Source organism: Strigops habroptila, chromosome 9 (assembly GCF_004027225.2).
Source record: "Strigops habroptila isolate Jane chromosome 9, bStrHab1.2.pri, whole genome shotgun sequence".
Lineage (NCBI taxonomy): Eukaryota > Metazoa > Chordata > Aves > Psittaciformes > Psittacidae > Strigops > Strigops habroptila.
The window spans coordinates 24,680,999-24,706,468 of record NC_044285.2 but is presented as its reverse complement, the minus strand read 5'-3'; the positions used below and the strand labels follow the sequence as shown (position 1 = coordinate 24,706,468).

Sequence of the window (25,470 nt, the reverse complement as noted above, 5' to 3'; positions counted from 1 at the left end):
TGACACGGTTTAGTGTGTGGTGTCCCTGCCTTGGCAGGTTGGAACTAGATGACCTTAAGGTCCTTTCCAACCCTAACTATTCTATGATTCTATGATTGAGGTGCTGGAGCGTGTCCGAAGAAGACCAGTGAAGCCAGTGAAGGGTCTGGAGAACAAGTCTTACAAGGAAGGAACTGGAGGTGTTCGGCTAGAGAAAAGGAGGCTCAGGAGAGACCTTATCGCTCTCTACAACTACCTAAAAGGGGCTGTAGTGCGGTGGGTGTTGGTCTCTTCTCCCAAGTTTCACACTACGAGAGGGAATGGCTTCAATTTTCCCTGCAAAACAAACTTTCCAGGCTTTAAAATGGGATCTTTCAGAACTCAGTGGGAATCCCTTCCATTCTCTATGGGAGACGAGTCTGGAGAGCCGCAACCTTTCCCTCTGCTCAAACTAGCACTGATACCCAGCATGGCACAAGCCCCCTCAGGTTCAAAGCTGAGACTGTAGGGTTTTTCTCTTCTGTTTCTCTTTATCTTCAGCCAGTTTTCTTCCCGCTGTGTGTTTCCAATTCCTGACTTTTCTCCGCCAGAATACCCTGAAGGAGATGGGCTTTCCCTGGAGGTATCACAGATGCCATTTGTAGTTTCAGTGGCAAGAGGGGAGGAACTGCAGACATTAAGAACCAGCCTTACAGAACACAGGTAGTCCAGTGTTCTTAATTAATCCAGGGTCTTATGGAAAACGGGGATACCTTAGCCTTTATACAGCATGACAGCTGGCTTTAACACATAATACACACTTTAACAGCAGAGAACACTCTGCCACAGTTACAGGGCAAGGAGAGCCAATGTCCCCACCAACAGCTACCAGTGCTTATCGCCACTTTTCAACTCGCTCTTTATACGCGCTGGCCCCTCTGCCCAGCACACACTGAGCTGACATGAAATGGCCCCGACACTGCCGGGCCTTGCTGCTGTGGAAACGCAGGCCCCGCTGTTGCTGGGCTATAGCGGCCGCACGGGCGGGCCGCGGGACGCTCCGCTCCGCCCTGCTCCGCCCCGCCGGGGGGCAGCGGGAGGCCGCGGGGTGCCCGCGGAGTTCCTCACCCACCACTCGCCCTCAGCCCTCGGCCTAGCGCCCCTCTTCAAAATGGCGGCGGCGCCGGGGCCGCTCTAGCCGCGCGGTCCTCCACGCTCCTCTCGTTGGGCCGCGCTGCTCCTCCTCCTCCCTCCTCCTCCCTCTTCCTCCCTCCCTCTCCCTCCCGCCCCACTCCTCCCATCCCGCAGGGGGCGGCGGCGCCTGCGCAGAGGCGCGCGCGCCTTCACTTCCGTTTAGCCGGCGGCCGCTTCCGGGCCCCCGTTCCTTGGTAACAATGGAGCAGAAAATGGCCGCCTGAGAGGGGAGGGAGGGCGACGCTGCGGCTGTTCGGGGACGGACGGAGCGGGGCGAGCCGGGACCGAGTCCGCTGAGGAGCGGGGAGAGCAGCGGAACGAGCGCTGGGGAGGCGGCGGCGGCGGGCGGCGGCGGCGGGCGGTGAGTAGCGAGGCCCGAGGCGAACTCTCAAAATGGCCCGGAGGAGGGAGAGGCCCAGGCCCAGGGGAGGCGGCGGCGGCCGCGGCCCCCGCCCGGAGCCGGGCGCTGTGGGACCCCTTTGCCCTTGCTCTGGGTCCCCGCCGTGCGGGCTGCGCGGTCCCGGGCAGGGCAGGGCGGCTCCTGGCTCCGCGGGGCTCGGGAGGCCGAAACCGCCCCGCGGCAGAGGCGGAGCGGGTGCCGTGATGGAGCTGGAGGCGGTGATGGCGGTCTGGGCGCGGGTGTGCCCGGGGCACTGCGGGGATCCTCGGCCCCGTCCCCCCCCGGATGGGCCGGGCTCTGTTACCCTGGGCGCTTTTTCGCGTTCTCCTGGGGTGTGTGGCAGGGCCTCCCGCCGGAGCGGGGAGAACCTGTTCCTCCATTTGGAGCCGGAGGAGGGTTTGTGCTCCCCCGCCGGGAGGGCTGCTGGGCCCCTCACCCTGTAGGTATCCGATTGGGCTGGAGGAGGAACTGAAATTAGCCCCTTTTTGGAGGGGTAAAGTGCGTGGGGGAATTACAGCCGCTGTCTTGGGCCTCTCTATACGGCTTAGTTGCCTACTTAAGGAATCGTAGCTCTTCAGGATGGTGTTTTCAAGCTATTCTTCCCCTGAGTTGAGACAAGAAGTCCTGTTGTGGGACACGGGCAAGAGGAAGTCTTAGCATGTTGTGTTGTTATGAGGGTCGTGATCAATTTGGGACCTGTTAAAACCTGTGATGTTTGCTATTCCTACCCTATTAGTTTCTCTCCAGTTAATCACGTCATCTTTGCTCTGTCACCTTAGTTTCCTGTGCAAGTTGTTCCTTCCCTTTTTAATACTGTTCGTTGACATTTGAGGTTTCTGTTTACTGGGTTTTCAGAATCGACATTGTCAAGTCCAGCTAGATGTACTTATTACTTTATCTTCAGTGATCTACTTTAATGGAGAAGCAATATCTGGTTGTATATAACAGTAACGTAGTTATTAGTGTTTGTTATGTGTTTTTATTTTAGTGTGTAGTAGAAGGAACCTGACAAAAGGTGTCACAGCAAAAGATACAGGGTTGGTTTTTTATTTGTTTCACCATTGTTCAGGAAGATAGAGACTTTATACAGAGAAGCTTGTAAGCTAGAATTCCAACTCCATTGTACCCAGCAGTACCATCACACAGCTCATTTATTTTCCCTGTTCATATGAGCAGCACTGGTTAATTTCAAGTCAAAAATGGCTGTCAGAATGCTAAAGAAGCTCTGGCACCAGTTTGTCCCTGAATTTTAATTGCAATGATTTGTCAAGTTTTCTCTTCTTACTTTTGTCTTTAACCAAATAGTTGGCTGTTTCTTGTGCACTTAATTGTCATAATTGGAAGTCAGAAGCTTAGTTTTGTTGTAGTGGTCAACTCCAGCAGTTAAGCTGACTGTATTCCCTCCACAGGTTTACCAGTTTGGAATTAAAGGGATTATATCTTGGAATTATGGCTTGCCTGCCCCTAACAAGAGTGAACACACCGCATGTTATAAAATTAAGGGTTTCTTGTTATGTTAGACCACTAAAGAATAACAACTACAGTGTTCTCTTCATCAGCAATTCTGACTACATGAATGTTTGTCACTGAAGTAACCACACCAGCATTTTTCAAGCGTGTAGTGGTTGTCATCTGTGTCATATTTATTTTCCATATTACTGAATCCATAGCCATGCCCAAATGTACTGGAAAACAGCGTCTGGAATCTCCGTTACATGTCTCTTTTTCCTTTCTTTCCTCCTTTTGTACTAGTATTTTTAGAGGGATTGATAGTGTGATCCTTAATTTGAGATGGTTTCAAACCACCCATATATTAATGTATCTGCTTAGCTCGTTCCTTTATTTATCTTCCCTATGGGAAGGTAGCAAAATAAATTCCTTGATCTTAATAGAATGCTTCTAGTTGCAGTGGAGGTCTTGTACTACTTTTTTTGCAGCCATAACATAATGTTACGACTTCATATACTTGAGTCTAAAGATTGCATTTAAGTCTTAATTTAATATAGCGTAACATTTTACTAGACTGTTCTAAATTTTTTGTGGAGAACTCAGTTTCCATGAATTAAAACTTTGAAATCCAGAAACCCAAATTATCGGGTATTTATCCAAGGTTTCGTAATTTAATCTCAGCCTTGAATACTTATCAGCTCTTAAGCTTGCAGAAATGAACCTTGTAAGGGATAAACCCAAACATGGATGTCTCCATCTTCAAGATAATTTTATGTGATGGCCTTGTGCATCTCAAACAATGCTTCTAAACAGTGTAGCAGCTTCAGAAGTTAGTTAGAAGCTTCAGATGGTGAGCAGGGATAGCCAGAAGCATCGCAGAGACTTGGTTTAGCTTTTGCACGGGTTCCTGCCTGCAGTTAAGATCATAAGAAGCACACAAGCCTGTCTCCTTCAAACTGTTCAGCTTTACATTAACGAGGTATGTGTTAATAACTTTTTGCTGATGCACAGTATTTAAGCTCAGCTTTTTACTCGAGGAGGTCTGCGGAGTCATATGGTCTCATTAAACCATCTAACAATAAATGAATATGGAAAAATCAGCACACATTTTCTCTTAATTTAGTAACTTAAAAACATTTTGCTTGGAGCGCTCTCAATTTCAATATGCAAGATGTGTGTGCACGTAGTCATGTTAAAATGCTTGAGCTTGCCTGCCTTGGTATATCATCAGATATGGAATTCTAGGCTTACAGATACTTACTTACATTCAAATAAGTTTTGCTTAATTTTGTTTTCTGCTCCTATATTGGGCACTAGACCTCAACAACCAAAATCCATGTATCAGAATTCCTGTGTGGGTTGTGGTTGTACTGATTGTCAGTGTTTTATCAGCCTTTTAGTTCCAGTAGTGCATGTATTAGCAACAGTGTTGTGGAGACAGTGAGATTTGGCAGTAAATTTAAAGGTGGGGGTTTCTTTTCTAGGTGAAATTCGGTGAGTTACGGTTGGCTCAGTGCTTTCACTAACCAGAAGTTCTGTTTCTTCAGAAATCAGAATAGTACCTGCTGGTCATTATGTAGTTTTGTGGGTACAACTTCCTTGGGTATCAATCTTGTTTATACCAATTGTCTTTCAGTGTCAACACTGGTTACTTGCTTGCAGCATTACTTCTTCCTTTGAGCTTCAGAGTGGCCCTTCTGCTTGCTGACCTAGCAGGAGGCTCACTTCTGGGGGGAAAAGAGCATCATTTCATGAGACTCCAGTGCTGGAAACTTGCTACATCTTTGTATACACTAAGCAGCTACCTGAATTCAAAGGCAAAAGGCAGTACTATCTTAATTTTATTTTCAACTTGCATGTGAAAAGTGTTGTTTTAGTAAGTGCAGATGCTAATGTGAAGCCCTGCATTTTGGCAGTTCTTGCTGCATGTATTTTCAGAGCTCCATCTTCATTCCACATGCTCTCAGTATTCTGGAATTGCTAAGCTTTACCCTTTCGTGCAGAAGATAAAATTGGAAAACTGTAATGAGCTTTCTTTGGTTTATAACTAGATCTCTTTGAGTTGGGAATTTATACAGTAAGGTGCCTGCTCTGCCTTAGTGTAGGACTGTTGGAGAGTGCTGGGATTCTGTACTCTGATTTCTTCACTTTCTGACTTCTCAGGAGTTGATGGTACATCTAAGAGTGTTTCTCTTCATCTCAACAGTTGGTTCTCTTGAAATGTTTTCCTTTTTTTATTCTGTGGAATTTTCTGCAACTGTTCTGCAAAAGTATTCAACTGCTTTCTATTGTTTAAAATGTATGTTCAGAATGACATCTCGTTTTCGGGCTTTTGCTTTGAAACATACTGGGGTAGTAAAATAGCTGAGTCAATGTTTAACACTCCTTGCTAGGCCAGCATTTAACTTCTATAGCAGTTTACATGGAATAGTTCATAGAAGACAATTTCCTTCCAGCTTTTCAGAAGTGCTACATGTTCCATGACATTTTTTGAGGCAAAGAGGACATAATGAGTTCTTGAGTGTTTAAAATTTAGGTGACATCTACTAAGAGTGTAGATCCTGTTCATCAGAGTGTCAACAGGAAGCAAGAACAGCAGGAAAAGAAAGAGTATATCCAAAATTCATGATGTAGCTTTGAAAACAAGAAAAGTTTGTTACTTGTTACTGTTTCTAAGATGTAGGTGAGTAAATTGTACCTGTGTTATCAAAGCCTTTGGTGTGATCACAAAAGGCAACTTGTGCACCTGCAAGAAAGGGAAAAAAAAATAACAAACCAAACTTGACATAATGAAGCTCCATGTATAATGCGAATACTTCACTGTTTCGTTTCACTGGTTTATGGTATCTTTTTCCTTTAATGACAGGATTCACTGACAGTCAGGTTTTGCTCCTGCTTTTGAGCTTGCAGGCTTGAATGATGAAATATTTAAGATGAAAATGTAGTTTCTGTTATGTCTTTCTGCTAGTTTGAGGATTGAGTAACTGGATGCTGAGTGGTATGGAAGCTATTTTTCAACTTGTAGTTCTTCTGGGAGAACCTAGTAGTTGTGAGGTGGGGTGGTTCTGATGAACACTGCACATGCAGTTGGTTCTGTGTGTGCATAGAGAACCCGGAGTAACAGAACTGCCTGTTCTGGCTGCTGTTCTGGTGTCATTTGAGAAATGGAATTGGAGAGAGTGCCGAGGGTGGTCCTGCCAGACGGGATGGTATGTTAGAGCTGCTGAAGTCAGAGTTCATGGAAAGCTCTTCGAGCAAACAGCTGTGTCGTACTTCTGCTGTAGAGCTAAAATGTCTTTGAGTTATGTTCAGGGAAAGCAGAGGAGGAAAAGAAATAGTTAATCTGTAACAACCCAAACCAGAAAATAAGTATTTCTGGCTTCCACTCCTGAGTCACTTCTTGTAGTCAAAGGGTTTGATAATTTCGGCAGACTGGAAGTAAGCAAGGTGCTCTACCGGTTGAAGTACCTAATTATGATGAGGTTATGAATCATAAATGAGAAATTAGCCTTCTGCTGAGCACATCTATGGAACACTCATATTGCCCTCATCTTTTTTTGTTTATGCAAAGGTATTGACTATGTTGCTGAGACATGAGGTGATTCAGGAAGCGTTTCTAACATGCAGCATGCTACAAATTTCTCCTGTAACGTTGAAATACCAGTAACACCTCTATGGGGAGTTCTAGAGGACATTGCAGACAGCTCATGAGCATTTGAGTTGTTTCTGCCATTTAATTCAGTGCCTTTGTCCTGTTAAAATTGGAGACTTGCCCCGTAAATCTCATGACGATTTCTAATTTTAAGGTATTGCTTTTCCATTTAACCCTGCAAATGAGGGATTTTTGAGTTCAACACATCTTGTCAGTTTTACCTGCTTAGTTTAATGAGAGTTCTAATGTTATGTGTAATTTTTGTTTTAATTCAGAAAATCAGGAATGCAGGCTAAAGCAGTGTCTTGGTGTTTGATACAGATAACTGATAGCGGAAGATACTACGCATTTTTGAAGGAGGAAGAACTAGTGGTTTATCACTGTGCCTCATGGTCCATTACTACTTTTTCTGGGAAGCTTTCTGCAGTATGAAGATACACAGTGTTATTGTTGAAGCTAAATGGATAACATAAGTCAGTTACCAGTGCTTGCTGTCCCACTAGGTTGGTTTTAAGCAGTAGTAAATTCCCGGTGGGTTGGATTTAGTTTACATATAACTTGGCATAAGGGAAAATGTAAAATACTTCTTGTACTTTATTGAAGGAATATCTAATACTTTATTGAAGGAATATCTAATACTTTATTGAAGGAATATCTAATACTTTATTGAAGGAATATCTAATTATTGAAGGACTATCTAGTACTTTATTGAAGGAATATCTAGTACTTTGCTGAAGGAATATCTAGTACTCTTAAATTTTTCCTATCCAAGTGGGCATAATATTACTTCCTCTTGAATGAAAGAATGTAACAAACAGTATGTTTTGTGGACTTACTGGTTTTGCTCCTGCAGTCTCTTGCAGCAGTGGAGAGACATCTGGTCATACGTGCTCTGAAATCTCGGGTTGTTGAAGCATAACTGCAGGGAAGATACTTTGCTGACTTGTGGAAGGATGGGAACACCAGTTAAGAATTCACTGTAGTTAATGTGTCTGGATATTTAGCTGGTGAAGAATATTCCCCCCCCACCCCCTTTTTTTTTAATAGGAGAAAATAATTTATTCTAGCTGTGATTCCCTTGTTTTGTGCAACCTTTAGGCAATTCCCCCTGTTTTTCCATAAAGAGGTTTTCATCAGCTGAAGTTGGCAGTAATCAGCAGATCTGAACTTCCTGCTCATAGACGTGACCTTCCCCACCCTTTGTCAACTCAGTGCTGACAAGGAAGGACAGTGAAGAAGGAAATTGTGAATCTTTTAACTTGGCTAGGAACAGTCTTCCTCTGAGTTGAACTAAATCACTGGAAGAAAGAGAAACAAGTACCTGCTTATTAGATAATCAAATGTTGGTTGTTTTGTTGTAAGGTAATAGTATACCTGTTGGGTTTCCCTATGTTACTGTAGTTGGCTTCCTTAAGCCAATCTTAATTTTGTGCAGTGTATGAGCTGAGAGCAGACTCCTGAGTGAGGGACGGATTCTCATGTTATTTCTGCAACACTGTATCATGCTGAAATAGGAGGGAGGTGACACGGTAACTGCCACCATGGAAATCCTGTGGTACAGCCAGATGGGATCTATGGAGTCATACTGAGGCAGTAGTAGTCTAAATATTCTAGTAAGTTCAGTCTGGTAGAGCAGAGCTCTGCAGCGGTGTGAGGGGTGAAGCTTAAAAAGGACAGTGTGGACAACGGGCTGAGTGGACGGTGAAAAGACAGAAAGTAGCAGAAGCCTTGGGGTAGATTGCTGTCAATAGTAAGGTAGGGAGAAGGTGTTGATGCATGTTTATGTGTTTCTGTATTTCCATTGTGTAAACATCCCATATAGGTTCATTGCATTCCTAGGACATTGAAACTAAACAGCGTGAAACTGTAATCTATTACAGGATTGTGGGGGAGTGTAATCTATTACAGGAGCTTGCAATAGGAAAACACAGGGAGCTTGTCACTAGTCGAAACAATCCTAATGTAAATGCTGTTCTTAATCCAAGATCCTACTTGTGAGGCTTTTTTCCTAGCAGTAGCATCTTTTCAGTCTTGACCAATAGCTGATTTTATGGTTCAGGAGGGAAGATATGAGATGATGGAAGATTGAAGAGGAGCAATCTTGTAAATCAGTAAGACTGACTTATTCTGAGCATTTCCTAAAGCATCACCTATCAGAGTACATCAGTCTGGGGGTAAAGAAGAGAGATTTATTTCTTCACACACTTCACTTGTTCTGAAGCTTCTTTAGAAGCTCCTGTTTTCCATGACCAGGAATGGTGCTCCTTAATTTTCTCAAATGGAATAAGCAAATGTGTTAGAAGCCAATAGGCATTATGTAGTTAAGGTGCCTGCAAGCACTGGAATTTGCAGTTAAAAGGAAAATTTTCAAGCATAAGCAGTAAACAAATGTCATGCTTTGTACGCATAGTGTGGCTTGCTTTCCTAAAAGCTGTTGTAGAATTAGTCTAATGCTTACAAATATGTTAATACTGCCATCTTTATGAAGACATTCTATGTGTTTTAAAGTCAGTAAATCCCAAGGTGGCAGTCACTTGGGGGAAAATATTTTACACGACTTTATGCTGCTCCCATCCCTTAGCATCTTAATACATTCCCTTATTTCCTTAATCTTACTGTCAGCTTTATTTTATTGTTGTCCTAAAAAAGGGAATGCTGGTTAGTTTTGATGTGTATCCCCAGAGAACTTACACATCTTTCAAGGCTTCAGTTTGGATGAGAGTCTCATTCTACTTAAGGCTTTATTCAGATGTTTCCTTTAAAAGCAGCTGTCTTTGTGTTTCTGGTGTCTTCTCAGAATGTCTTTAAATGAAGTTACTTGGAATCATAATTCTGCTACGGAAAGCTTGTAAAAAGTTGTTTGAGTTTCAAGTCAAGCGATGTTCTCATTAGAAATATGTCTGAGATTGGCAGGGCATACAGATTTCATCACTGAGCCCAGTCAGAGGTGAACATACCTGCTGAAACCATTGCACAACTTCCACTGGGAGAGGGTTCATTTAGCAGTGTATTTGACAGCACGTCACATGCGAGTCTTCAGACAGGCCATGCCATCTTCAGATTGCGCCAGAGATTTAGCAATGCAGAGAAGGCCGATAGGCTTCCAGTTGAAACAGTAGTAACCCTGGAGATTGCTGCTGCTTGCTGATAAAAAGATCAGAAATAAGCCTGATTTCTTTGGTAAAATGGCAGAAATTCACAGAACCAAATAACACCAATAGCCTTGCTAACTGTATTACTGAGTGGCAACAAGTCATTTGTGCTGTCGTGTGACTAACTTTAAAAGCAAGTTCTACTGTGTCAGAATTGAAGAGGGTTGGAGCAGCTATTTTATACTTTACAAGTCTGCAGTAATGAGATGTCCCATCCTCTGGAATTCTTGTACTGTTCCACACTGAGGTTGTCAGTGCACTTTAATTTTCTCAATAGCAGCTGAAATAAAGTGCCCCTGGAGAGCGTACGGTACCGTGCTTCTGTGGAGAAGCACTAATGTAAACTGTGGGCAGTCTTGACTTGACAGCTGTGCTGACAAACCCAAAAAAGATGCTTTTTGCACTAGACAGATGTCGAAGTGTTGGAAACGTTCCAGTGAGAAGCAGAAAAGCTTTATTCTTCCAGTATTTTCATGTCACATGAAGTATGGTTTAAATGAAAGGAATGTTTTCTGATGGGGAATGTTATTGCAGAGCTTTTTAGCATGCAGAGGATTAGCTTGCTAATCACCTCTCTGAGTAACTAGATTCTACCAGTTGTACAGGAAAATTCTTGATGTTGTGAATAGCGAGGCATAGTGATTAAGGAAACTAGTTATTATTTTAACTTCATTTGATATATTTGCATAGTGCAACTAGTGCCAGAATGTCTCCTGCATTTGCATGTCTTTTGTTAGAATATTTATCAAATATAGACATGGCATTCATCAATAATTTTTTGAGACATTGTCAAGTATCTCATGCAAATGAAAACCAACATGAGGATCAGATTGTAATTAAATATAAGGAATATAGAAGACACCTTTTTGTAACGGGAATTATATCTGGCATATGCTGTGGAGTTTTGTCCTGGAAATTTTAGTTAGCAATAGTAATAATTCAGTAAGTGCTGAAACTTGCAAGCAAATTCTTCTCTTGACTTAAAGCTATAAACTTGGTTTTACAAACCCTTTTCCTTTTTTGAGGAAATGAATAGGATACATGTTTCATAGCATCTTCCATCTTCTATATTTGAACTCTTCATAAACCCCTTCATTCTGTTAAAATTCACTTGGATGGTGAAGAGGGTGTTTGTTGTAGCAGGTGGGAAGAAGCAATAAACATATAATCCCATGCTCTTTTAGAGAGCATGATCAAGGATGGCTTATGCCTTGTATCGGTATGGCGCTGTAAGGCATGCTTTGGGAAGCAGTTGCAGCATTAGGAATATTGTATGCTAAAAAGCAGAGTCATGGACACCAAGTCAACTGTGTGAATGTAAAAGATGGACTAAGGATTATGGCTGATGATATTCCACGTGTTCCTACTTCGTGCTTTATTGGTGGGCATAGGTTTTGTTTGTACTGCTTGAAGAGGTTCATGCTTGGAGAATGATTTCACTTTTGATCGCTTGTGGTTATGCATTTCATCTTAACTGAAGCTTCATTAGCAACCTGCCTCTCCTCTCAGTTTAACGATAACGATGACTGTAGTACAACTTAAACATGCCAAAATTCCATGGCATATTTCATTACACTGGATAAAGGGTTTGTTTTCTCCTTTTTAGGTACTCTTCCACTTGTCAAGATGGAAAGCTCAGATTCCAGTGATAAAGGGAATATCGATCAATCGGAAGCACAACGTCAGAGTCAGCTGGATCGGTTAGATCGAGAAGAAGCTTTCTATCAGTTTGTAAACAACCTGAGTGAAGAGGACTACAGGCTTATGAGAGACAACAATTTGCTAGGAACACCAGGTAGGTAATGCCTGAGTGTGTACCTCTTGCTAGGATTGCTTGTAGGTGATTTGTGTCCTTTTCTGTTCTCCTGAAACTGTTTCACCCATTTAGTTTGTGTGCTGCAGTTTGTGTTCCATGGTAGGAAGTAGCTTCTTGCTGATTTGTGCATATTCAAATTTGAGTGGTGCCCTGACTATTGGAGAGGTAGTCAGGGTGATGTGGGTTCATCTGATACAAAAGCCTAGTGTTTATACAACTTGGTGGGAGCACCCAGAGTTGTGCCAGTTATGGACCCTTAGACATTTTTGATTGAAAGATAATCTCCCTTAAGCATCTATGTAAAAGTTTTGTGCTGGTGAGTGAAGAGTTTGTAACTAGGGTAAGTAGCCTGGTGTGAGATTCTGCATGGGCATTTTAATGTCAGTTTTCAATTGACTTACTACTTTAAATTGACCCTTTGTAGGCTGATACCCAATTCAAACCAGTTCTAATTTAAAACATGACTTCAACTAATTTAAACCATCTTTCATGCTTGTGAAGGTGTTACTTTAAATATTTTACTCTGGACAGCCATTTAATTGGTATAGGATGACAAAAATTGCTAACAAGTTGTAGAGGTTCCAGAACCAGAAAGCACATCTGTCTTGAATAGGTTGAAACTGTTGGAACTTTCCACTTCAGCAAAACTTACTTGGGACAGTGGTGCTGAAGTATCTGAACTTCCCCTTAGCAACCTGCTTGGCAGTCTCATTATGGCAGGATTTAACTAGAAAAGACAAGCAGTGGCTTGTACCTTCTTTAGAAGCTTTTGATAATGCTTGCCATACATATGATTTGGAAATATTTTTGGAAAATTTTGCTTATTTTCTAAGGTGAAATTACTGAAGAAGAGTTGCTGAGAAGGCTACACCAAGTTAAAGAAGGTCCGCCACAGCAAAACAGTGATGAGAATAGAGGTATATACAGTATTTGTGAAAACTCTTAACTTTAGCACCCCATACGGACCTTAACTTGAGTGCAGGAGTGGAACAAGTTAAGCCTAGGCAGGTGCAAGGTGAGCTGTGTTTTGAAACTAAGTGACCGTTATGTCTGATACCTGCTGCAGAGGTCAGTTTGGGACAGATTTCACTCATAATGCATCTGTTACTGGTATCAAGATAAAGTTTGATTTAGGTTTGTTTATTTTCCTTTTATTTTTCCTTTTTTGTTTTCAAAGGTTGCCTTCCTGTGTGCTCCCTTGTGGGATGCTTTTTGGCAATCCCTCTCTTTTTATTCACCATTCTTCCCTTCCAAAGATGGTGCATTGCTTTTGTTATCACTGTTCTATAGAGATTGGTGAAGGACACTTGGAGCTTACCACTGGGGTTCATTCTTTAGTGACATAGATTTGCTATAAAGCTATTCTTCAAGTGAAGGGTCAGGACAAACTTAATTCTCTGTTCAGCGGTCGATAGATCACCTAATTGTCTGGAAAGGAAAACACAGAATATTGATGTGTTATGACACCTGAAATGTGACTTTCCATTCACTTAATGATAGACAATGTGTTCCTTTGATGACTTGTTTGCTATGTGATGGCTGTAGCCTATCTGTACTTCCTAGAAAAACGTCCACTCCTGCTCCCTTAAAAGAGCTCTGGTAGTTAAGAATTGTGATGCTACGTGTGAAACCACAATAGCACTTGATAGGATGAAGCACTTCTAAATTGTCACTTGTTAAACTAAGCAGTTATGTTCTTGGAAAAGATCACTCCAAAATTAGCTCAGTACTCTAATGTTGGTAGTTCCCTGTCTTTTTCACAGGTGCAGAGTCCGCAGAAGATGTTTCAAATGGAGATTCTATAATAGACTGGCTTAATTCAGTCCGACAGACTGGAAATACAACACGGAGTGGGCAACGAGGAAACCAGTCTTGGAGAGCAGTGAGCCGGACTAACCCAAATAGTGGTGACTTCAGATTCAGCTTGGAAATAAATGTCAACCGTAATAATGGGAACACAAATCCAGAAACTGAGAATGAGCCATCTGTAGAGCCTTCCACTGGGGAGGATCTGGAAAACAGCCAAAGTGACTCTGAAATTCCAAGGTCCGAATCGCCATCTGTAAGGCAGCCTGGATCAGAAAGGAGCACTTCAGAGGAGCTAACAACTGAGGAAGCTTCCCCTCCTAGAGGCCAGAGGAGAGCAAGAAGTAGGAGTCCAGAACAGAGGAGAACACGGGCTAGGACTGATAGAAGTAGGTCACCTATTAATCCAGTGAGTGAGACTCCTCGCAGGGCTCATCACAATACATCATCTCAAACACTTGACCACTCCTCAGTGAATGAAGTCGAGGGAAGCTCTAGAACTAGGCAGCATGTGACATTAAGGCAGCATACAGTGGGGACTGAGATGCCAAGTGAAAACGCAGTTCTGTTTTCAACCCCTGAAACAAGACCTGTGCCTCAAGCAGCAGGTTCGTCAGAAACTAACGGTACCAGTGAGTCCGCAACTCCTGGGCAGAGGCCTCCTACCATAGTGCTTGATCTTCAGGTGAGAAGAGTTCGTCCAGGAGAGTATCGGCAAAGAGACAGCATAGCCAACAGAACTCGGTCCAGGTCCCAGACACCCAACAACACCGTCACCTACGAAAGTGAACGGGGAGGGTTTAGGCGCACGTTTTCACGTTCAGAACGGGCTGGAGTGAGAACTTATGTCAGTACCATTAGGATTCCAATCCGTAGGATCTTAAACACAGGCTTGAGCGAGACTACATCAGTTGCTATTCAGACTATGCTAAGGCAGATAATGACAGGCTTCGGAGAGCTGAGTTACTTTATGTATAGTGATAGCGATGCAGATCCTAGTGGCCCAGCTCCAAACCAGAACGTGGATGCTTCTGAGCCACAGAACGGAGGTAGTGGTACTTCAGGCAATGAAAGTACAGATGTTAGCTCAGGGGAGGTATATGAAGGTGGCAATGAAGGTGGTTCAACATCTGGTGCCAGACGGGAAGGTCGGAATACGAGGGGCTCGGTCACATTTGAAGAAAGTGGTTCTCTACCATTCCTTAGCCTAGCACAGTTTTTCCTTCTAAATGAAGATGATGATGACCAACCAAGAGGACTCACCAAAGAACAAATTGACAACCTAGCAATGAGGAATTTTGGTGAGAGTGATGCTCTGAAAACCTGTAGTGTGTGTATTACCGAGTACACGGAAGGCAACAAGCTCCGGAAGCTGCCTTGTTCACACGAGTATCACGTCCACTGCATTGATCGCTGGTTATCAGAGAATTCCACTTGTCCCATTTGTCGCAGAGCAGTCTTAGCTTCCGGTAACAGAGAGAGTGTTGTCTAAATGAGATCTGGATTTATGGCCAAGCAGCTAGTGTGATAGTGATGGGCAAAGAAGTCACTTCCTTTATGGCCACTTTTTGAGTGGTACCTCAAATGTATAGTAATGACTTGGAGTGAATCTTCCCCCGTGAAAGCATTTTCTCTGGATTCAAGCTTTTAAAACTGGAAAAATTTCTTTAATTAGAGTTTTCAAGATTTAGTCAGTTTGGGTGTTAAATTTCACTTGTCCAAAGACATCTACTCACTTAAACATACTTTTTTTTTTCTTTGTGAAGAGTATTAAGTTCTTTCCCCCGCCCAGCCCCTGCCATCCCAGTCCAATAAACATTATGTCCTCAAGATTGTGCTTATGAGGAGATCTTTGAGAAGTCATCCCAGCTAAATGTACATGAGTCGAGGAGGAGTTTTTGCAAGAAATCCAACTATCTGAAAGAATAACATGAACTTAATTGCACACTTGAACCTACTTTTAGTTTTCATCCTGGGTTGATATTGGACATGTCTGTGTAAATAACACTAATGTTAGCCCTTTCCCCATCACTATGGCACGCTGTAGGATGAGCTGTTAGCTTAACTGGGATATTTATCTTGTTGTGGAAATATAAGAATTGCCTATGCTTGTTTAAATAAAGAAGAAAAAAATCTGTTTTAAAATTGTAAAGCTTTTTTGTAGAAGCTCAGTACTTTTCCAATGCACTGTTGTACTAACGCATTAAGAATTAAAATTGTACCATGCTTAGAAATCAAGAATGCTTTTCATACAAAACCCACCACACAGAGAGCAAACTAAATACAAGAGAGCTGCTTTTGTAACTGTGTACCTGTCAAGAGCAGTGCATATCTGTACTATTTATGTGAACAGCTACTGTAATATAGACCCAGTTGAATTAGACATCTTAATTGCATTAAAAAAAAGGAAATTAAATGTTATAATTGCAGTGTTTTGGCTTGGTAATGCCACCAGAAAAGAAACTGTTCTAGTGGCTGGTTATTTCTTGGTATGGTTGCTGATACATGATAATACAAACCAGTATCTACCAGTTCATTCAATGGGGTTTCATTCAAATTCAATGCCCAATTTTCTATCAACTTTTACTTTCAATTTTTGAGGCAACTCTACGTAACTATTCAGCAAATACATATTGACAGGTTTTGGCTTTTTCTTCCCAGATAGCTTTGATTGTATTGGCAACCTCTGAATCTGTTGAGTGAACGTGCTGATATGTCCAGTGTTAGTAGCTTGTGGCTTGAGTGCCACAGAAAAATAACTGAAGTATTAACTGGAAAACATTATCAGAGTTAGATTAAATTTGAAAATTGTAATTGATTATGGGATTACACTTAACTGTGTAGCCAAGTCTAAGAATAACAAACTCTTTATGCTCCTATTGGACAGATTAAAATGAGATGAATTTATGTTTAAAACGATGTGTGTGACATTGAAATGGAGAATTGGAGCATGTACCTCAACCATCAGTGTCAGAGGAAAAGATCCTTCACCCTCAATGGCCAGTTTTGTTTTAATCTTTAATGATTATTTCCTGGCTTACACATGTGACAGGGAAAGCAATATTTGGACTCCAGGGCAGTAGTTATGAAGGGATATGAACTGCTCTTGCTGGCTCTGTGGGAAACATTGCTTGTTCCTCACATGATAAAACCAAAGCTGGCTTATCTCTTTTTTTTTTTTTTTTTTTCCTAATTAAAACACATTTTTGGTGTTTTACAGTGGTGGTTGCATAAACTGTAGTCTCTGCTCTAAGCCATTTGAACATCTCATCAGCTAGTTAAGGCTTCCACAATGTCCCAAAATTCCAAAGTTTCTCTACGTGTGCGTTTTGTGGTGCTTGGTTCAGTGGGAAACCCTGACTGGCTCTTGAGCTCGCTTTCCTCCTGGTGGGGCTTCCTGGGTGGATTCTTCTTGAACAGAAGAATCTACAAGCTTGTGGGTTTTGCATTTTTCCCTCTTGACATGCATCACTGTATAATTGGAAATGAGCTATTTCAGATGCTGGACTCTCTATGCCAAAATTTCCTCAACAGAATAACACTTCTGAATTTCTTCTAGTAGCATTCACATTGCAAATACACGCTATCAGTTGCAGTTTCCAGTAGCTTTACTGACTTACTGGAGCATAGAATTAGAAAGAGAAAAAAAAAAACCTCTTTATGTGAATACCATGTAAGATTTCAAAAGCCTGATGTACATCTCTGAGGACTAATGCTGGTGACCAGAAAGAAAGGAGCCCACTAGTGCTAATCAATGTGAAGCACGGCTGTGATACCTGTCATTCAACATAGCTTTCTTTTTAATGTTCTGAGTTTCCAGTAACTGTTCACATTGGTAGAATCAACTTTACAGTTTTGTTATAGCTTAATAGTGGCATGCCTTAACATTTTATCTTTCTGTAACAATAGCAACTAATAAAATGTTGGAGGTTTCCCAAATGGTACCAAGAACAAATAATTTAATCTCAGGTCAGGAGACCTTGAGTGTTCTCAATGTTTTCTATGCCTTTTCCAATGCTGAGCGGGCTGAAGGTGCTGGGGGGGTTCTTGTCTGACGTCTGGAGGAGCTGGCAGAATTAAATTGCTGATGCAGCAAAGACCTCTTTCTGTAGCTGAGTCATATGTTGGCCTCTGGTAATTCAATTTCTATTCTTTTAAAGTTAGATGGGAGTTAGAAAAAGCTAATGTTAACGCTTGGATTGCTAAGCAAATAGGAAAGATGTTTTTCATTTAACAGGGTTCACAATTAGCCTAATTTACAGTTTATGGATCATTTTGCTATTGAGCATTTGTACTTGTCACTTCCTTAGATTCACGCTTTCATGGAGGCATCCAGCAACATAACTCCTGCCTGTAGCCACAGGAAGGGTTATAATGGGCTAATTTTGTTATATTCAAAGGCCTGGTTGTACAGAAATGGGGAGTGAAGAGGCAGAGGCCTCCTGGCTGCCTCTTCTGCCTGGTTTGCAGTGCCACCGTGTGGGAGCCTCTCAGCCTTCCTTGCTTGGAGCATGGAATCTGCCTTGGAGCAGCACGGTTCCTTTCGCACTGAAGGCTATGGCTTTATTTTTGATGGGAGTTCCTTGTTATTGCTCGCCTCAGTAGTTATCACGGTGGCTTTGTCACACTGCTAAACCATCCAAGCTCCTGCTGGGAATATCTTATCTGGCATGCGAGCTTCATTCCTTTCCTCCTTGTACCCACAGGACCTTCATACGCAGCAATTATAGCAGTCACAAGGCCAAAACAGAGAAGAACGCACAGTGTTATTTTTATTTAACTATGTTTGATAGTTTAGCTCAGATTATGAACCAATACAGAGTTTTGGATGCGTGCTTTCTATTTAACTGGGGCTTTGCCCATTGAAAGACTGCGAAGAGTTATTCCTGGGGTTTGTTACGTTTCCCTTTCACGTGCACTTTTATTTCTTTGCACAAGTTGGGGTTTTTTGCAGAGAAGTTGTAGGTAGTGAATTTATTCCATTTAAAAATGATTTGATTAGTACTGCACATTGCTCAATAAATGACCTTTTGTACGAAGGCTGGATGTGCAGGTGCAGCAGCTGCACTGACACGATACCCCATCATTGCTGAAGGAGCTGGAATTGTCCATTGTGCCCACTTGCAGATGAATGGATTTCCCACCACAGTTGGCACAATGGACCACAATGGCTGTCACTCCGGTTTCCTGTCACTTGGCTGGATTATGCAAATGTGGCAAGTCCAAAGGATGTTTCCTGGTGTATCTGTGTCCATGTTTATCTCGAAATGGTTGCCTACACAAAGAGGAGGTTCCCAATGGTCTCCTAATGATGAGGGTCTAATGTGAAGATGAGAAAAGAAATGCAGTTACGGCCTGACCGTGTGTCTCTGCCTTTTAGCAGTGCGATGAGGGGGTTTCTGAGTCTCCCAGCGTGATCTTCACCATCACACTATGATACAGAACATGTTGGCTTAGCCACAGCCTTATGGTTAGGTTGGGATCCTTCTCATTAATATATGTGTTCTTGTAACTGATGTCTTGGTTTTCTCAGTGATCATCCTTGCTCGGGGAAGGGTATGTAGCACGCATGGAGCTGGTGAGGTTCAGTGATTATGGAAATGCCTGCCTGCTCCTCCGCCTTCTCCCAGGAGGAGGTGCTTTGGATCAGGCTTGGCTTGGAGCCACATTAAGGGAATTATAACAGATTCAGACATATTTCCCACCCTCACATACACTAGGCTTTTTGTTTGTTTGTCCTTGGCTAGAGAGGGAAGGAGGAGGGTGGAGAGACAAAATCAAGGGTAACTTGCCCAAAGTACGTAAAAGTTGTGTTTTCATCTGTTATACCAGGGCTTCCCAACCTTTTGGTAGGAGATGGCTCTTTTTTTCTTCTTTTTCTCATGGGAAAACATACCATTGAGTTTGTTTTGATTGTTTCATCTGGTTTTGTTCTCTTAAGCTAAAAAAACACCCGAGGCCCCTTTTTGCATTTCACTGCCTGTTAGTAAGGCTGTTGGTTGGGAAGCCCTGAATTCCACTGAGAATGTAACAGGTTTCTTTATTTTTCCTTGGTTTTTTTTTCCTTTTTTCTTTTGTACAGTGCTTTACATCTGTTTATACTGGACTTGTTTAATACCAAATGGTACTCTGAGGTCATGGGACAAGAGTTTGACCAGATTTGCTAGCTAACATTTAGGAGGAGTTTGTTCCCTATGTAAGATGTCATAATGCAAATTTAAATAGACTCAATAAAATGCATGAAGTGTTCATTTTGTGCTCGATCATCACTCCTTGGGTTTATTCTTCTTATGGTGGGACTGCACTGGAGTAAATGATGATGGATGTGGTAGGAATCTATTTCCTCCGTAGGCTTTTTCGCTTGAGGCTGGGCAGAAAGGAAAGAGCCGGAATGGTAGAGTTGACTTCTTGGAAGAGTTTATTGCTCCTTAGCACATTAAACTGAAGCAATAAATCTCACTGTCCCAGACTTGTGTAAATCTGTCAGTGGATGATGTGGGATGCCAAAGCAGTGTCTGCAAGTTGTCTTTCAAGTCGTAGCTGTGACTCTTACAGATGCCCATCAGTACCAGGGCCCAAAACTGCACTTCACAGTGTACAGCAGCTTTCATGAGCAGCTAAAACCATCCTAAAGTTAGTAGCTGATGTACATGCAAATACTTGAGTGGGAAGGGAATTTTTTAGGGCGTGGGAAGGCATCTTCATTATCAGCTTCCCTCACCTCAGCTCCCCGGAAGGAGTGTGATGACAGTAAAACAAAAGACAGGGTAGGAAGGTGATGGATAGCTTGGAAACGCAACGCCCGCTGTTTTGGGTGCCATGATGCTCAACAGCACTGCGAGTGTTGCTCTTTGGTGGGTAAGGAGGAAAGTCGTGGGCTTCTCCAGGGATTCACTGAGTCAGGATTCAGCTCCAGTTCCCTCTCCATGGGGAGAGCTCTTTTAGATAAGGGTGCTTTCCCTCTCTCCCCATTCCCGCATGCTTTGTCTTGAGCTCCATGGTCTGTCTTGCTCTGCAAGTGCGCAGTTCCAGCTGAAACTGAGTCTTTAACACAGGCATCAACTCTTATTTTGGTGACTTCATCCATGAAGCAGTTCCCACACTGTCTGTATGAGGAGCTCTTTGCCAGATTGCTGTCTCCAGCCACGCATCTCCCTTTAGGAAGTAAAAGTAGTCCTTTGTTTTGGGTAGCCTTGTATTTGTTCCCTAAAAACTCTTGATCAACCCCCAGTTGCCCAGAGAAGCTGTGGCTGCCCCATCCCTGGCAGTGTTCAAGGCCAGGTTGGACACAGGGGCTTGGAGCAACCTGCTCTAGTGGAAGGTGTCCCTGCCCGTGGCAGGGGGTTGGAACTGGATGAGCTTTAAGGTCCCTTCAAACTCAAACCAGTCTGGGATTCTATGATTCAAATTGCTTAGAGATGCCAAACCAACCTTGGAGCACGTGTGTGGCTGACTTCATCCCTGTGTTTGTTTTCTTTAATATATTTGAGGTCTTTGTCCTGGCCTGTAAAACTTTATATAACCTTGTTCTTCCCTCTTGGTGCTTAAACCTGTAACCTTTTACACTGTCCTAGTCCTCCCCTCAGGGCACGTTCCTGTGGCAGATCCAGACTTTCACAGGGGAATGTGTTTGGCCCTTTGCTGGACCTGCTGCTGGCTGGGAGGAGGAAGGTTGTGTTTGGCAAACTTGTCCATCCCAAAGCGATGGGAGTGCAGGAATAACCGTGTATTCAGGGGCTTCTCATCTCCAAAAGGGCTATTCTGACTTCTGGAAGAAGTGGGATCCAGTGCTTGGAAATAGAGAGGAGGGGAGGAAAGCAGAGGCTGGCTGCTGCTTGCTCACCCTTCCCAGCTGTTTCAAGTGCAATTGAACCTGTTTCAGGGCTGTTAATATAATGAACTTAACTTAAATTCAGCTCTCTTGTGGCTCCCTAAACCCTTACAATGAGGTTATATAGGGAAAATTAAACCTACTTTTTAGTCTTACACTGGAGGGGCATTGTCTGTGACACTAATGAGATGCTGGTGCTGCATGCTCCAACTGTTCCCCTGAATAAATCCCCTGTTCAGCCGAGCATGTGAAAATGCAGGCATCAAGTCCCCTCAACAATGATTACTTCATAAACCAGGAGTCCTCCCATATTTGCTGAGGGTTTCTTGAGTTTTGGCACCCTACACCAGCAGGGTCCTGGGTTCGCAAGGAAAAAGCCGAGGCAGCATTCTTGCAATTGTGTTGAGAGTCGGATTATGGGAGCTGGACAGGGGCTATGGTGGGTTCTCCCATGGCAGCACCAGGAGGGAAGCCGCTCGGGCTCCTGGGTGTCAGCAGAGATTATTGTTTGCACTGGTTTGATGTCTGGGGATGGATTTGCAGAACGTGATTCCTCCAGGCTGAAAGTTGAAGGCCGGCAGTTCTTTGCTCCAGAGCAGCGGCTTTGCTCGTTGTGATGGGTCCTGTATGAAAAACCATGAAGCAAAAAGTGCCTGGCTTAGTTTTGTGGCTTAAATAAATACCTGCTCTAGTCTTTCCTTTCACAGCCCTGACACCACCCCAGACCCGGACCTTGCCCACAGGCTGCCTGGTGGTTTTCCTGCTACTGGAGGGTGCTGTGGGTGTGAAGGCTCATGAAATTAAGCTATTTCAGGAGAGGGTTTATCATCTGATCCCAGGGCAGGGGTCTGTGACATGAAGGGAGGTGGGACTGCTGCATGCCTGCCCTGAGCATCACTCGCTCCTGGCCGAGGGGAAGGCAGCACCAGGCAGGTAAAAGGCAGGAGGATGTGCAGCGGGAGGAACAGTTTAATCTCTGACTTCTAAACAATCTAAATAAATCCTAAATGAACCTGGAAACGACTCTGTCTTTGCTGCTGGCACCTTTGGCATGATCTTACTTTAATTTGTAAAGATGCCTCTAAATAAACTGAAATACCTGTGGGAGGCTGGAAAATGCCCTAAAAGCTGATTGCTGTTGGCAGTGCTGCTTGTCCATCTTCCCTGCATGCATGGTGTGGCCAGGAAGGACAGGGGGTGGGAAATGGTGGAAGGGGATGAAGGACAGAGGAGGGGAAGGGAAAAAGGAGGTGAATTAAACTGAAGGTAAACTAGGTAAAGCTGAATAAAGAAAGGGCTTTTGAACTGTGCTCATCTGAGTGGGATTGGTAAAAACATCAACACAGGTGGAAGAAGAATACGGGCGGGAGAAAACCATGGGGATCCTCAGGGTTGGGTCACGAGGATGCAAAGAAGGTCCAGAAGAAGAGACCTGGGGAGCATGGGCTGGGTCCTCGGGGGCTGAGTGGAAGAGCTGCAGCCACTGCTGGGGATGGAGTGGGATCGGCCACAGGGCTGGTCCAGCCTGACCAATGCTCCAGGTGAGCAGCAGCCGATGGATAACCTTGCAATCGATGGATAACCATACAATCCCAACCACACAACCCCAACCCGAGGCGCGTGCCAGAGCGGTAGCTGGAGCATGTGAGGACGATGGGGACACACACACTTGCACCCCGCAGCCACAGGAGGGGCTGTTTACACAACCATGCCGAAAAAGCCCCCATGCTGTGTGTGTTCCCAGCGCAGGATCAAGTGGGGCTGCAGGAGATTAGGAGAAACTTGTTTGGTGCAGCTCTTGTGCCAAGATCAAAAAGCAGCACACCCCGAAGCCTCAGCCAGGATAAAGCATGAACGACAAACAGCTCCAAAAGCAATCAGTGCTTCTTGCAGCCCAACGTGCTGCTCTGGTGGGGTGGGCTTGGGCTGGCTGCGGGGTACCACAGGGAGCCTGGTCTGTCCCCTCCCTCCCAGCCACACACACCTTGCACTCTTTCCCCCCTCTCCTCCTTTTTCCATGCCTCCACTGTGCTGTTTGCCTTAGATCTAAGCATAGATGTATTTTTCCTGCCTGGCTTTGCCCTGCTGCCAGTATTAAGCAGTTTCCTGTACTGCATTTTAAAAAGTCCCTAGGACCCAACCCGCAGGAAGACAGGCGTATCCCAAGCTCACCCCAATGCTCACCCCCTCCAGCATGTTCTTTCTCTTCTTTGACACATCCCAGGACCTGGGGATGGGTGCCAAGCACTCCATTCAGGGCAGAGGATCCCAAAACCCCCCCAGGTCGATGCCCTCCCCTCCCTGCCAAGCATGGGTGCAGATGAACAGCCCTGGGAAGGGATTGTTTCCAAATGATTGCTTTAAATAATGACAGCAAAGAGACAGCTCTAGGAAAGAGCTGCATTTAAAGGCAGAGATGATTAAAAAGAAATACTTCGGCCACTCATCAATGCCTCCTTCAAAGGCATTTGCAGACTGGGTTTGGGTGGTTTATTTATTATTTAAGGATTATAATATTTAAGCCCTGCAAAAAGAAAACAGATGGAGAAGAAGACAATGAAAGAAAACAAGCCCAGCCCAGAGCCCGCAGGGAGAGGAGCAGAAAAGGAGACTCCAAATGCCCAGTAACCACTTGCAGGTGGTCAGCCTCACCCACTGGCACACATACACATATATATATGTGGGAGTATCCATGTATAAATTAACAATAGCAGCTAAATGGAATTATAGGTATCATATATGCCATTCACATATATATAGCTAAAACCATATGTAATTTGTAACTATTCAACATTGACATGTGGTTCACATTTAAGATAGAAAACATCCATGTAAATGTTGCATTTTGTAAGTACAAATGTAAACCATTATCTAGAATCAGCTTGTTTTAATCCATGCTCTTGCAATGTTAATGCATGAATAGCTACATAAACACTTAACTATTGTATTACAATAATGAAAACACCCTTTTTCTGTTGCTGCTGTTGCTTGGTTTGGTCTTTTGTAGTTTGCAGCCTTTCTGCTGGAAAACTCAGGGGTTTGCTCTGATCTGAAATACTCCTTTTTCCACCACTTTTTCAATGCATTTCATGTACTTCAATGTACTTTCCATGTACTAGGGCCAGCCCCAGGAGGCTGGCAGAGCCCTGGGCTCAGCCGGCAGTGGTGGGGATTCCCTCCAGGCACATGCACAAACACACCTATGGAGGTACATCTATACATATATAGCTATGTATTGATTCATCTGGAGTTTGTGGAGATGGGCTGTGATGAGCTGATGGGCTCACCCATCCCTCTCTGGGTGTCTCTGTTGGTGTGCAGCCCGCTGTTATCCTATCCCCAGCACCCTCCCCAAATGTGCAGCCATCCCAAGAGGATGATCACAATATGCAGCTCGCATTGACTGCTGTGTTACCTGTAAAAGTGAAGCTCCGTGCAGCTCCGCATGTTCACACAGTGCTTTCCACTCGCAGGACTGGGATGCAGCTCTGTCCCTGCATGCACTGCACCAAGTCCTCCAGAGGAGCTGGTTGCTGTAGCCTCATTCCCTTTGAATCTCTTTTTATATCAGCTCTTACCTCCTGGTGGGTTTTGGTTTTAAATACTATATTTGCAGTAAATATCCCCAACTTGAAAAAGGGTTGAGATGCACATTAAAATGAAAAAAAAGCCTGAGCTATACAAAACTAATGTATCCATCAGCTTTCATCTGATGGCAACTGAAGCACCTATCAATCATAAACAAATCATTAATACAAAGCCCTTGATAAAAGCCTTGTTTTCAGTGTCTCACAGCCACAGAAACATCACTTATGCATAATGAACCCCCGTGTTTCCCACCCACAACCCTCCCACAACTGCTCTTATTGACAGAAAAGAGTAGCTCTCCTGTGATCAGTGCTAACACCTGGGAGGCCTCACCATGCCCCCACACTGCTGCCAAAAGGGAGAAATGGTGCTAATGGTTAAAAGACAAGCTGTGGTGCTGTCCCTGTGTGAGAACCCCCATGGAACAAAGGCACTGGTTGATAGAAGCCAAAGCTGTGCCCAGGGGAATGAAGGGGACCCTGTCCCTGTCACAGGGATCTCACTTTGGGCACCGAGATGCTCTCAGGGGGTTCATTCTTTGTTATTTTTAGTTCTTTATGCCTCGGGAGGGACAAGGACCATCCTCCACCCGCCGCCACCATGTCCAGCTTCCACCCTTCTGCA

At 43.7% G+C, this 25,470-nt stretch overlaps 1 protein-coding gene across 5 annotated transcripts; it reads left to right on the top strand.

Moving 5' to 3' along the window:
- The first annotated feature begins 1,291 nt into the window (after positions 1 to 1,291).
- On the top strand, positions 1,292 to 19,678 carry RLIM (ring finger protein, LIM domain interacting). 5 transcript variants are annotated; one of them, XM_030497635.1, is made up of 6 exons: positions 3,670 to 6,863; positions 7,752 to 8,015; positions 8,653 to 8,764; positions 11,412 to 11,600; positions 12,455 to 12,538; positions 13,385 to 19,678. In XM_030497635.1, the coding sequence occupies exons 4-6, from the start codon at positions 11,432 to 11,434 to the stop codon at positions 14,917 to 14,919; spliced, it is 1,788 nt and encodes a 595-aa protein (XP_030353495.1). In that variant the 5' UTR covers positions 3,670 to 6,863; positions 7,752 to 8,015; positions 8,653 to 8,764; positions 11,412 to 11,431; the 3' UTR covers positions 14,920 to 19,678. The 5 variants fall into 5 exon arrangements, with proteins under 5 accessions (XP_030353498.1, XP_030353496.1, XP_030353495.1 ...); XM_030497636.1 differs by lacking the exons at positions 3,670 to 6,863; positions 7,752 to 8,015; positions 8,653 to 8,764 and adding an exon at positions 1,322 to 1,513; XM_030497638.1 differs by lacking the exons at positions 3,670 to 6,863; positions 7,752 to 8,015; positions 8,653 to 8,764; positions 12,455 to 12,538 and adding an exon at positions 1,292 to 1,513.
- The last annotated feature ends 5,792 nt before the right edge of the window (positions 19,679 to 25,470 follow it).